Source organism: Hoplias malabaricus, chromosome 1, assembly GCF_029633855.1.
Source record: "Hoplias malabaricus isolate fHopMal1 chromosome 1, fHopMal1.hap1, whole genome shotgun sequence".
Taxonomy (NCBI): domain Eukaryota; kingdom Metazoa; phylum Chordata; class Actinopteri; order Characiformes; family Erythrinidae; genus Hoplias; species Hoplias malabaricus.
Window position 1 is genome coordinate 85228896 of NC_089800.1, and position 13680 is coordinate 85242575.

General features: G+C 41.9%; 1 protein-coding gene across 1 annotated transcript; it reads left to right on the forward strand.

The window, feature by feature from the left end:
- The first annotated feature begins 310 nt into the window (after nt 1-310).
- sptlc2a (serine palmitoyltransferase, long chain base subunit 2a) lies at nt 311-13370 on the forward strand. The gene is made up of 9 exons (XM_066675757.1): nt 311-622; nt 4315-4506; nt 4855-5009; nt 5262-5410; nt 6479-6603; nt 9023-9116; nt 12286-12391; nt 12662-12881; nt 13215-13370. The coding sequence occupies exons 1-9, from the start codon at nt 491-493 to the stop codon at nt 13353-13355; spliced, it is 1314 nt and encodes a 437-aa protein (XP_066531854.1). The 5' UTR covers nt 311-490; the 3' UTR covers nt 13356-13370.
- The last annotated feature ends 310 nt before the right edge of the window (nt 13371-13680 follow it).

A 13680-nucleotide genomic window follows, 5' to 3' on the forward strand; every position in this document is an offset into this window, starting at 1 on the left:
GAACTGTGTGAAAGTTTGTCATCTCGCCTTTAAACTCAAACATTACACACATCATACCGGGATAAACCGAGAAAACTGTGGAAGAGTCGTTTGGGAGCTGAAGGAGTCGACTCTTATGGTGAGCAGAGCCATTTGATTTAAATCACCTAAAAGAGTCGGAATACTCGACGAAGGCACAGTGGCCACGCCTCCTATGGAAAATAACACCAATCATTGGCTGGACCGGCAAGTCCTGCTCTGACACGCCCGCTATGCAAAAATAAAGCGCTGTCATTGGCAAGCTATGGTTGGTATGGGCGTTGATATCCGGTATGCAGCGGGTAGAATTTCAGGTTCCTCCTCGTTTTGGTGTTGGGGGTTTTTTAGCAGGGAGGGCGAATTGAGTCATTGCCCTGTTTGCCCCCGCTGTACTGTACATAATTTAATTATTCACCTCCCTCTTTACAATCTAGATGTATGTAACTGCTGGCTTTCTTTTACGTATACAAGTATGACTGGGAGCGCGGCGGATAAAGAGGCGAGTCCGTGTAATGGTGCCGCAGCAAACGGGTTTAAAGTGGGAAGAAACGGCTTCGTGAAGAACCACCAGCATCAGAAAAAATATAACCAGCACGAAGAGAGGGTAAATATGTTTACTTAAATCTCTAGCTCACATTTCACGGCTGCTTTTGGACACGTACTCTTACTGAATCCTAGGAACAACACCGTCACATACCTGAATCCGTTACTGACCCCCTTCTCACCTACTGCTGAACACAGGGTAGTTTTCAGGTGCCACTGTCTAGTGTTCAAACGGTGTAAATGAATCCTTGAAGGTAGAGCCGTGGCCTTAATGACTGACGGTGTACCTCAGATATATCTTAGATCAAATATAAATATGAGATCACATTTGTATTGTAATATTACCTTTAACTTAAAATAAAAGCCTGGGTTTACAGAATAATACCAATATGTAATAGATAATAAAAGTCCCCTTTATTAGTTAAGTTATTATCATTTTTTTAAAATAAGCACATCTCCTACACAGTGATTTATAAGTATGTAAGTAGTAACCCCACCTCTATCTCCACTTAACCCTCTGCCGCTCTCCTGAAACTCAAAAGCCCTGCCCTCATTGGTTACTTAGGTTTGTGATGTCAGAAGCCCTGTCTGTCATTGTTACACTGCAGTTTCAAAGTTGGAAATACTCAGCCATGGAGTTAACTTCTTACATTCTTCATATGCAACCACATATACATAGTTCTGACTGTAATAACGTTTTTAAACACAAGGACAGCAAAAAAACTACATTTAAATCGGTTATCTTTGAATGCACAGCTGTAAACAAGCTCCTAGGCAAACCCTGTGGTTTTCTGATTACACACTGGACCTGTAGGCCTACCTCCTACACTCACCTGCTTCTCACCTGCAGTGCCAGAACACTGAGTAATTTACAGGTGCATTAGAGTTCACATTGTGTAAGTGTATCCTCATTGGTACAACAATGGCCTCATGTGTTGGTTGTGAAATTGAAGTCGGTTTGAAGTGAATATTTGTCGACAGGGTACGTATGTTTAAAACATGTCTCAAAACAGTGGAATGCTCTATGATTATGTTACCTGATATAGGATTGGAGTTACCTCTCCAGTGACTCTGGTTTAGAGAGTGTGTGTGTGTGTTTGTTCAGGGTTGGGACAGAATTCAAGGAGAGTGTATGTACTGTAACACCCTTATAAGGGCTGGGCACCAATGCGTTAATAAGCTGCCGGTACCTGGCTATAGGAATAGTCCACCTGTTTTCACGTTTTCTGCCTAATTCAAGAGGCGTGAATGTACTCATCCAGGCTACTACAGATTTCTTTACACTGCAGGTGACAGTAACCAGAGCTCACAGTGTTTACAATCCAAATACAGACATATTATTTACAGTTCAGAGCAGTGAACTTGGTGAACTAGAGAAACTCACGAGTTGTCTTCTGTGTGTTTGTTTGTTGTGATGATGGAAACAGTGGTAAATCTGAAAAAGTGTAATATTTACTTTGGAGAGCAATTCGCCACAGAAGCATAGCTTTTAGCTTTTAGCTTTTGATGCCAAAGCTGAAATAAAACAGTGTCAGCATACGCCAAACCAGTTTGATTATAGAGGTGATAACGTCAGATGTATTGTTCCTGTCACCTTCACTGTAAACATTTCTGAATCTACTTTCTCCTGAACGAAGCATTTCACCTGTTAAGTGATTCGGATTGACGTTGTACGCTTCTCCCAGATCGAGTCACACTATAGCTGTGTACGATAAGGAGCTCCCCTTTAACCCTTATAGGTGAACTGCATTTCAGAAAGTTATCTAAAGACGGCTTTTGGACTAGACAGATTTGTTTCCTTCGATAAACGTTTTGACTCTGCTATAGTTATCATCCAATCTTAGACGTGTTTGTCCAGCTTGGTGGCTGTCTAAGGCATATTTGAAGCGAGGTACTGACTGTGTTTATCAGCTGTTGCTTGGCCCACAGAATCAATGTGTGATTTTACCAATGATAATGTTCATAACAAAACAGCGATTGCAGTAATGCCCATAGCTGAAATTTTATCGTAACTTTGGCATGTGTTCTGAACGTCCATAAACGCATATTAAAATAACGTAGTAATACATTTTTATTGTGAATGTATGAAAATGAGACTGAATCATGGGGCAGCAGGTAGTGTTGCTACCACACAGCTCCAGGGTCCCTGGGTGTCAGGTCACTGTCAGGCGCTTGGTGTGTTCTCCCTCAGTCTGCATGGGTTTCCCCCTGGTGCTCTGATTACATGTTGGTAGCTAAATAGACAGTCCATAGACGTATCTGTGTGTGATGCCCTGTGACCGACTGGTGTCCTGTCCTGTGTTTGTTCCTGCCTTGTGACCAATGATCTTACGAAGGCTTCGGGTCCACGTTGATGATGCAGGTAGAGGAGATGAATTAACGAATCAGAGTGTGAAAGTTAGTTGCAGTTAAATGGTCAATGTTAGATATTCATCTATAATTTAGTTCTACAATAGCCTTTACTTTAAAGTACTCAGGGTTTTTATTTTTCTGGGTTAATTGTTGGGTGAGAATGGATTTAACGGGAGCTAAAAGGATAGACTTTCCAAACAGCATCATGTGTTGCACAATATAGAATGACTCTCTTAACTAAGCGTTAAAAACCATCTCTTTTGTAGTAGATTCAGTACTGGTTGGATGTATTGCCTTAATTTAATATCACAATTACACATGTTAGACATAGTTTAAACCTAGATTTTCTTGAGCTTCTTACAATCTCAGTCTGTCTGAGGGCCCTTTTGCCTTGCAAATGATTTGTAGCTCACTGCGGTTCACAGTGAAGTCCCTGTGTTGGTGTGGTATTTGTTAGAGGCATGACTAGTCACATGTCTGCTGAGAAACATGTGATTTTACATTACTGATTTCATCTGAGAAGCAGTGCATATACAGTTGTTTTGGGTGCTTATATCCAATGATTTGCCATTTTGTAATTTCAAGTTTCACGTGAAGTTTTCTTAAGGAAATATAGATGTTTTTTCTTTTCTGTGAATGTTGCACCTGTATTAATCAGTTGTGTTGTGCAGTGTGTTAATGGTTTATTTAGGGTGACCAGATCTGAGATGGTGAAAAAGAGGACATGTCTTTTTTCTCTCGCTGCCGTTGTATTCTTAGCTGAACCTATGTGTTCTTTTAGGTCTTTTACACCTTTATTTGCTGCACAAAACATGGGAATTTCTTTTTTAATTCATCCGAGAACTTACATTTACGTTTCGGCATAGCTGCTCGAGATGAGGGTAGGTAGTGATACATGAGCTTTGCCTGACGTAAACAAGGACTACTGACGTGCAGACTGACCAATTAAATGTTTACAGAGAAGGTTATCGACCAATAACGGTAGCTCTACAGTCAGACCGTCCAATCAGAAGATTTTAGGCTACTTCACCGCGCCCCCTTCTCACTCAAGCGAACCAATCGGAGTAGGGGAGTGCGGGACTAGTTTGTGAACGAAACCTCTCGAAGTTCTATGTAAACTCTAGAAAAACAAAATGGCGGACGTTTGTGAATTTCCGCCCGGACGTTTTTTAAAATCTAAAAAAGAGGACATGTCCGGGTAAAAGAGGATGTCTGGTCACCCTCCTTTATTACTGTTACGGAGACTTTTAAAACAAATGAATTCAATGATGTGTTTGTAATTAGTTGTGGTCTGTGTCACAGCTGAAATATTGTTGAATACCTCCTTTAAACAATGATGCACTTGTAGTTTAAGTCTGAGTAAACACACTGCTTAAAATGTTTCAAATTTCTGGCGTACAGGTGCACCACATTTGCAATGGAGGGTTGTATAGCAGGTCGTTCATCGAGTCTTTTGAAGAGACCCCTATGCTGGTGGCTGTGCTCACGTACATGGGCTACGGCATCCTCACCATATTCGGCTACCTGAGGGACTTTCTCCGGGACTGGAAGATTGAAAAATGCCATATTGCAAGGGAAAGGGAGGAACAAAGGGTAAGTTTTATAGTCCGTTTCCACTAAAAATGTGAAGGACATAGCAAAGAAACTGCCAGTGTGTTCATAACTGTATTGCCATCTGTAGATTAACAGTTATCTGCAACTCTTTTGGAGATAACTTCCTGCTGGATGAAGGCGAGTAAGAAGCAAACGTGTCAGGATTTCTGTTGATATCTTTTTTTGCTTTATGGCTGGTATTAAAAAAAATCATTGGTTGATTTTGTAAGAGAAAAAAGGATATAGTCTGTGTTCATCTATTAATTATTCCTATATATACAGACATCAAGTGGCAACAATGCAGCCATTGTTAAAAGTGAAAGCATGGTGTTTTTTTTTTCCTTGTAGGATTTTGTCCCACTTTATCAAGACTTTGAAAATTTCTACACTCGAAACTTGTACATGAGGATTCGAGACAACTGGAACCGGCCCATATGCAGCGCCCCTGCAGACAAAATGGACCTGGTGGAGCGAGTGTCTTATGACTACAACTGGACCTTTAGGTGAGTAAAAACAATCAGCTTCTGTAATAAATCTGTATCGTTTTAACCTCCGTGATAAGAGGCCACAAATCATAAGGCAAATACGCAGAGCCCTAGGTCACCTTAAGATCTGTGTTTAAAATTCTTTGGCTTTATGAGCACTGTAAATGTCACACACAGTAGTTGCTCCAGTATGGGGAATGCAAGGTTGGCTTGGTTGTGCAAATGTGACTTTCATGCTTGATTGCCTAACGCTGGGATTGTCTCCCTCAGCTACACAGGCAGGGTGGTGAAAGACGTGATCAACATGGGCTCGTATAATTACCTGGGCTTCGCTGAGAACAAGGGCTCATGTGCTGAGGCAGCAGCAGAAGTCACTCTGAAACATGGAGCTGGAGTGTGCAGCACCAGGCAGGAAATGGGTATGTCTTAATAGACACAAGCTCTGAATAGTGGGTTTATATTTATGATCTCACAGCACTTGTATAAATACATTGTACTATGTGGCGACATCTTAACTCTACTCAGTATATGTCTCATGAGTGAGGATATTTCAAGATGTTTAAAGTCCAATGTAAATAAAATGAAATAACTTCTCTAGGAGCTGTTTATTAAATTCAAACTATTTCATAATTGGAAATAATTGACTAGATTTAAGATTCAATGGATGTAGTACAGGACTAGACTTCATACCTCTCTGGGAAACCACCCCATAGTCCCAAGTCTAAAGATATACCTAAAGATAATGCCAGAAATTTGAGTCAGAGCTGCTACCTAGACACGCATATACACAATACACAGAGATTACAAGGCTGTTCAAAAAAAAGGTGTGGTTAGATTATAAGTCATTCGTAATTATGATGCAAACAGCCTTTGAGTGGATTTACTTGTTCCTGATTAAACCATAAACGTGGGATGAGTTCTGGAGTGAGCTGTTTACTGGTGATGATTGTGTGCAAACCTAGTGTTACATAGCATTATGGTTTCCTTTCTTTATGACAAGCATAATGACGTAATGATGATGGCACATTCATTTATTATTATTATTTTAAATAATCGCTAACAAGATGCTCCACAAGAGATGCTAATTATTGTGTTGCATCAACAAATAAGTGTTTTGTTTACAGAGGGACCATTTTATTTCGGACAAAACTGAACCCATAATAATTGTTTCCCTAAATTGAAGCCGTTGAATTCAGGCAGATTTATAATTATGCATTTTAACACCATTAGTGGATGTCCTGTGCATGATTTAAACCTCCAGATATTACCTTTTTGTGATTTTTAAAGGGTTCTAATATGAGATATTTGCACAGGGCGAGTGCAGGAGGAGTAATGTCTCTTTAGGGAATAAAAGAGATTCTATGTGCAGTGGGAGTCCTTGGGCAGCTCAAAAATACACACATAGGCAGCCACTCTCCAGCAAATGTTTATATTTCAGTAAGTGTCTTGTGGGTTGTGTTCGCTCACTGCTCTGTCTGTTTGCTTAGGGAACTTGGACAGACATGAAGAATTGGAAAAGCTGGTAGCCAGGTTTCTGGGCGTGGAATCAGCCATGGCATTTGGCATGGGATTTGCAACTAATTCTATGAACATTCCAGCACTTACTGGGAAGGTAGTGTATGAAGACACATTCCTCGATGATTACGTTTCTCGCTTACTTCCAATTTAAGTTTCTCATGCACTTTCCCTCTTCCTCTTCACCTGCAATTCTTGACACCGACTAAACCAACTGACAAGGCTTTGAACGGGTGGATCTTTGTCAGACTCGTCAGTGCATGTTTAGTTGAAACCTGTTTAGTTGATACCTTGACAGTGCGTGGGATAGTGATTGTTCTCTGTATTCCTATAACTTTGTAAGCCCCTGTTTACCATCATCCTACTTTCTTCCAATTTAGCGTCTTAATACAGGGTTTTGTGGTTCTAAACAAACCTTTGCATTAGATGTTGAAACAGGGCTGTTAAGGTTTGATTGCATTCAGCCACACGATAATTAGTGAAGTCAGGTAGACACTATCCCAACTCATCCCAGGGCAATTAGATGCTTTATCAATCCAGAGAATGCCGTTCCATTACTCCACAGCCCGATGACAAAGTGCTTACTTTGTGATATTTGTGCCTACAATTTTTAAAAAATAAATATTGTCTGATTTTACAGTTTTAGTTTTGGGTTTATAGGTTTACTCTATTCCAGTAAAATGCGTGAGTGGAAATAATTCCCTGGTTGCATGTTAAAGATCTGAGCGGACTGTTATTTCTGTAAGTATTGTGTTTAAAATCAAAATATTGGAGGAAGGAAAACACTAATTCCGTTAGGGCTAGGGCTGGCCAGGAACTGGATTATACCTCTGTGTTCAGGCGTCAAATCTCTGCTGGCCAAACACTCTTAGACTTAATCACACATTTCACAACTTTCAGTAGCTTCTAGATTCAGAATTTCTGTTCCTCTTGTGATGCGTAACTCTGGCCTTAGCACATCTACGGTTATAGTACAATTAAAATGAAACTTTAATAATATTAATAATGGAAACATTTTGCAAGGTATGGCATTGCATAATAACAGAGCATTAAGTGTGTGTGTGTTTTGTAGCCTGAGATGTCAGTTTCATAATGAATTGGTCTGAGTTTTAATAGAGCAGGAGTGGCACAGCTTGGAGTCTCAGATTAAAAAAGAAGTAATTGTAATCTACAGAACCATGTAGATCAATAGAAAGCCAAACTAATGTCCTACATATAATTACACACATATATATAGTCTTTCAAATTTCAGACTCATTGCAATGAGATGGGGGCAAAGGGATGGTAAATTACAAAAGACCAAATCATACAAGTTTTAATACTAAAACATTAAAAGTAAACATTTAGCAGATTAATTAAAAATTGAATAATTGTGTAGCATAAAGCTTTGATAGTGGAAGTAAAACATTAAACCTTTTAAGGCTACTTAAGAAGTACGGTGGCGCACCGTGGCGCAGCAGGTAGTGTCGTAGTCACACAGCTCCAGGGAGCTCGAGGTTGTGGATTCGATTCCCGCTCCGGGTGACTGTCTGTGAGGAGTGTGGTGTGTTCTCCCCGTGTCTGCGTGGGTTTCCTCCGGGTGACTGTCTGTGAGGAGTGTGGTGTGTTCTCCCCGTGTCTGCGTGGGTTTCCTCCGGGTGACTGTCTGTGAGGAGTGTGGTGTGTTCTCCCCGTGTCTGCGTGGGTTTCCTCCGGGTGACTGTCTGTGAGGAGTGTGGTGTGTTCTCCCTGTGTCTGCGTGGGTTTTCTTCGGGTGACTGTCTGTGAGGAGTGTGGTGTGTTCTCCCTGTCTGCGTGGGTTTCCTCCGGGTGACTGTCTGTGAGGAGTGTGGTGTGTTCTCCCTGTCTGTGTGGGTTTCCTCCGGGTGACTGTCTGTGAGGAGTGTGGTGTGTTCTCCCTGTGTCTGCGTGGGTTTCCTCCAGGTGACTGTCTGTGAGGAGTGTGGTGTGTTCTCCCTGTGTCTGCGTGGGTTTCCTCCGGGTGATTGTCTGTGAGGAGTGTGGTGTGTTCTCCACGTGTCTGCGTGGGTTTCCTCCGGGTGACTGTCTGTGAGGAGTGTGGTGTGTTCTCTCTGTGTCTGCGTGGGTTTCCTCCGGTTGCTCCGGTTTCCTCCCACAGTCCAAAAACACACGTTTGTAGGTGGATTGGCTCAAAAGTGTCCGTAGGTGTGAGTGTCTGAGTGAATGTGTGTGTGTGTCTTGCCCTGTGAAGGACTGGCGCCCCCTCCAGGGTGTATTCCAGATACCAAATACAGTAATGTCCATGGGCAGTGTTAAAACATTGCTACATATGCTGAACCTGAAAGATTTGTCTGTGTGTTATTTTGAGAACACTGTTTGCTTTTATTTCCTTGTGCACAGGTTCTCAGCTCTCTCTTGGCCAAACGAGTTTCATGTGTCCAGTAAAGTGAATGTTTATTTGTAATGGCTATTTAAACCTGCAGCTTAATCTGCTATTCACTGTAGCACCTGGTGATGCTTTTGTTGTTGTTTTTTTGTTTTTTTTCCGGATGCAGGGCTGTCTGATTCTAAGCGATGAGCTAAATCACGCCTCTCTGGTTCTGGGAGCTCGACTTTCCGGCTCCACCATCCGGGTCTTCAAGCACAACAGTGAGTACGAGCTTTCCATCCAGCATCAGCTGGGGGTGTGGGGGTGTGTGTGTGGGGGGGGGGGGTTTAAAATGTTTTATTCCAATGCGTTACATTCCGCAAACAACAGCAACTGTGCATTAAACAGTACAGGCATTTGTTGTCTATTAAGGATGCAAACATTAGTCACTTCAGGAAATATGTAATTTGACCGGGGGTGTTCAGACTTTTTGAATATGTCTGTATTAGCTTGTGGCACTGCAAAGTACGTTTGTGTAGTGTTTCTGCGCTGCTAAGAAACCACTCTGAATGGATCACACAGACCTCTGCTGTGCCATTCTAAAGTCTTCATAATATAGTATTGTTTCTTAATGTAATTATAAACTATAAATTTTAGCCAAATACATTTTAGGCACTCCTTTATATATTGAGACGTGTGGTTTTAGCCCAGTAGCATCCACTACGTCTCTCTGTCACTGTTTACTTCTCTTTTATTTCTCCAGTACAACATGGATGGCTAACTAGCGCCAATCACATGTTCAAATTTAGTTTATGGATTTATTAACATGTAAAGTAAGGCCAGATAAGCACAATACATCTACAGTGGAGTCTCAAAGTCTTCCCCTTTCCATGAGAATCTGCTCTGCCATATGTCCGTGCAGTGACCTGGCAGGATTAAGGAAACACAGAAGCAGGAAAAAACAGAGAGGCCACCATCCTTCCTTCCCCAGTAAAGGATTCTTTTCTTTGCTACTATGACCAGAGAGAGCACATATCATAACTCACAATATCCCCACTACGACATGCCGGGGGAATACTTGTGCTTTGTTTAAAGGAACACTAAGTGATATTTTTACCTTAACATTCCTGCTTCAAAGTCGTAGTAGAGAGAGCAGAGCCTCTGTCATTACTACTCTGGGTAACCATTGGAGCAGAGTAGGAAACCACATCACCTCCCCATTGATTTTAGGACAGTAATATAAGAATTATTTACACTAGGGGGAGCCAGTGGAGCATAAAAACAAACAAACAAATCTTTCCTAGTGTTCCTTTAAAGGTTATTATGCAAGATTTGTACTTAACCTTTTGCAAATATTCAAGGCCAGGACTTTTTTAAATAAATTAAAGCAACCAAGTTTTATTTCAGTTTAAAAGTGCCCTTTGGTAAGGCACCTAACCCTGAACAGCACAATGGGGGTTGAGGTGACTTCCCACCACTCTTGGCTATGTGTGTGCTTATACACACACTAGTCTGGGTGTATTTTGGCTGCCACCAATGTGTTATTAAAAGCAATGATGATAATGCAAAGAAAACATTAGCAATTATTATATATTTTTTTCTCTTTGTATGCATTGTTTTTTTTTTTATTGATATCTCTCTTTATCTCTCTCACTCTTGTTCCCTCACACATTTCTTTGCTCACCTAACACCACCATGGCTCATATCCACCCCAGCTCTTGTCTGTTGACACAGCAGGGTCAAGGCAGTGGCTTTGGTCAAGCTCCAACACACACAAGCCTCTGGTTCCGTACTCAAAAACACATACCCTCACTTTAAAATGTACAGCATTGTGGATATAGTGGTTTCGTTTTCAGCAAAGGTTGAGGGTTTATTTTGATTTATTTTTTAACTCTTTTGAAGGTTTTCTAGGGCGGCACGGTAGCGCAGCAGGTTAGTGTCGCAGTCACACAGCTTCAGGGGCCTGGAGGTTGTGGGTTCGATTCCCGCTCCTGGTGACTGTCTGTGAGGAGTGTGGTGTGTTCTCCCTGTGTCTGCATGGGTTTCCTCCGGGGGCTCAGGTTTCCTCCCACAGTCCAAAAACACACGTTGGTAGGTGGATTGGCGACTCAAAAGTGTCCGTAGGTGTGAGTGAATGTGTGTGTCTGTGTTGCCCTGTGAAGGACTGGCGCCCCCTCCAGGGTGTATTCCCGCCTTGCGCCCAATGATTCCAGGTAGGCTCTGGACCCACCGCCACCCTGAACTGGATAAGGGTTACAGATAATGAATGAATGAAGGTGTTCTCCCTCTGCTGGACTGTGGATCATCTTAACGTGATTACTGATTAATCTAATTTTGAGATTAAAACAAGCTGCCAGCTTCAACATTATATATATATATATATATATATATATATATGTGTATATATATGTGTGTGTACACCCATCTAGCTCATACAGCCTCCACGTCTCAGAATATCTGGATAGGGATCGAGAATTTGAATTCTGTAGCTTTTAAGGTCATTCCTGCAATCATTATTTATTCACATTATTCTAAATGGAGCACTTAAACTGTCCATTTAAACAGATAATGACAGTGACTTGTAAATGGATTTCTAAATTGATGAAAAACTTGAGGGGAATATGTAATACACTGTGTTCCCAGTGCCATAATGGATTTCTGTCTGTCACGACTCCTGAAGTACCAGAGCTGCAGCCTTGCATTTAATGTTTTGCTTCAGCTTATTGACCCTGAAGTTCTTAAGGTTGTATCAATTTAGACTGACAACGGTTTCTCTGAGGTGAAGGTGAAGAAATCAGGGAGGATCTCAAAATTTAACAGGGACTACACTGGCCTCATACCTGACACAGGGGTTGGACAATGAAAGTGAAACACCTGGTTTTAGACCACAATAATTTATTAGTGTGGTGTAGGGCCTCCTTTTGCGGCCAATACAGCGTCAATTCGTCTTGGGAATGACATACACAAGTCCTGCACAGTGGTCAGAGGGATTTGAAGCCATTCTTCTTGCAGGATAGTGGCCAGGTCTCTACGTGATGCTGGTGGAGGAAAACGTTTCCTGACTCGCTCCTCCAAAACACCCCAAAGTGGCTCAATAATATTTAGATCTGGTGACTGTGCAGGCCATGGGAGATGTTCAACTTCACTTTCATGTTCATCAAACCAATCTCTCACCAGTCTTGCTGTGTGTATTGGTGCATTGTCGTCCTGATACACGGCACCGCCTTCAGGACACAATGTTTGAACCATTGGATGCACATGGTCTTACTGGTGCAGTGTGCAGTTAATGAAGATTGTCCACCAGGCTGCTCCAATTTAGCCATGAAACCTCCCACACTACAGTGACAGGGGTTTCAGTTTCATTGTCTCACCCCTGTACATTTATTTAATAGCGTTATCTAAATGTATAGCTGAGTGCAATAACTAATTCTTATGTTTCTGTTGTGTCAGATATGCAGAGCCTGGAGAAGCTGCTGAGGGATGCTATAGTGCACGGCCAGCCCAGAACACACCGGCCCTGGAAGAAAATTCTCATCTTGGTGGAGGGAATTTACAGGTGAGTCCTCACTTTGTACTCTGTTAACGTGGAGATGCAGTGAGTGTGTGGAATGTTGATTGCAGATAGGATATAAACAGCTGTAGGACCAGAAGTTGCTTTATTGTTAGTAGGTAAGCCTTCTACGTTTGCGTTTTCAGCCTGTTTAATGTTTTGAAACAATTCCCAGAGAACTGAATCATAGTACAATTTGACACATCACGTTCAGTCACTCCCTACAGTATCCCAATCAAAGCAAACTGTCCGACATGTAAACTCATCTCTCCTCAGTATGGAGGGCTCCATCGTCCGTCTGCCTGAAGTCATAGCCCTGAAGAAGAAGTATAAAGCCTATCTCTACCTGGACGAGGCTCACAGCATTGGAGCTCTGGGCAGCCGTGGCAGAGGAGTGGTAGATTACTTCGGTCTGGACCCCACAGACGTAGACATCATGATGGGCACTTTCACCAAGAGCTTTGGAGCAGCTGGGGGCTACATCGGCGGAAGGAAGGTGTGGAACACAGCATTAGTACCAACAAAGCCTTTGTTTCTTACAAAACAACGTAATAGGTGAAATTAAATTATGTAACTTGCCCTTACCACAAATGTCCATCTGTGTAGACGAGTTTGACTAATGCAAGTTTTAAAATAATTGCTTGGAAAGTATATAGAACCTATAAATCAACAAATATCTAGCTTTCTCTGTATGAGAACTGTCAAACTGGGTTCCTTCCAGTCCACAGCCCGTGGAAAAATAGGCTTTTCCCTTTATATAACACTCGTTAAACGTTAAAAACACCGCATAATATAGGGTCAAATTCGTTTCTCTCCCTCTCTTCTGCAGGAGTTGATAGACTACTTGCGCTCTCACTCTCACAGTGCGGTGTATGCCACCTCCATGTCTCCTCCTGTTGTGGAGCAAATTATCACTTCTATGAAGTGCATTATGGGACAGGATGGAACCACTGTAGGTAAGAGTTGCTGATTTCTCACATCTTCTGCAGCTCCTCCTCTTTATTGATGCTATATTTATTCCTACATTTGCCAGAACCCTCACAGATGGTGGATTGCACGTTTTGCCACAAGGGGGCTCTAGTGACAAAGGAAAGAATATAAGCAGTCGAGGGCACACATAATTAGGATGTTCTTGTTTGCATGAAAAAAAGGGGAGGCATAAAAATGCAGTTAGAAAGTGGAGTTGAGAACTGAGAGAATGATATTTTAAAGTTTATTGCAGAATCCTGAACGGCAGTGACATGGAGTCCGTGGATTAAAAGTTGTTTACCTGAGGTGCTGGTCTTTCCACACTG

What these genes read in the sequence shown, in the direction of transcription:
- sptlc2a (XM_066675757.1), top strand. Translation starts at nt 491, where the DNA reads ATGACTGGGAGCGCGGCGGATAAAGAGGCGAGTCCGTGTAATGGTGCC. An exon ending in ATAACCAGCACGAAGAGAGG is followed by an intron (nt 623 to 4,314) that starts GTAAATATGTTT and finishes TCTGGCGTACAG; the next exon opens with GTGCACCACATTTGCAATGG. An exon ending in TTCCAGCACTTACTGGGAAG is followed by an intron (nt 6,604 to 9,022) that starts GTAGTGTATGAA and finishes TTCCGGATGCAG; the next exon opens with GGCTGTCTGATTCTAAGCGA.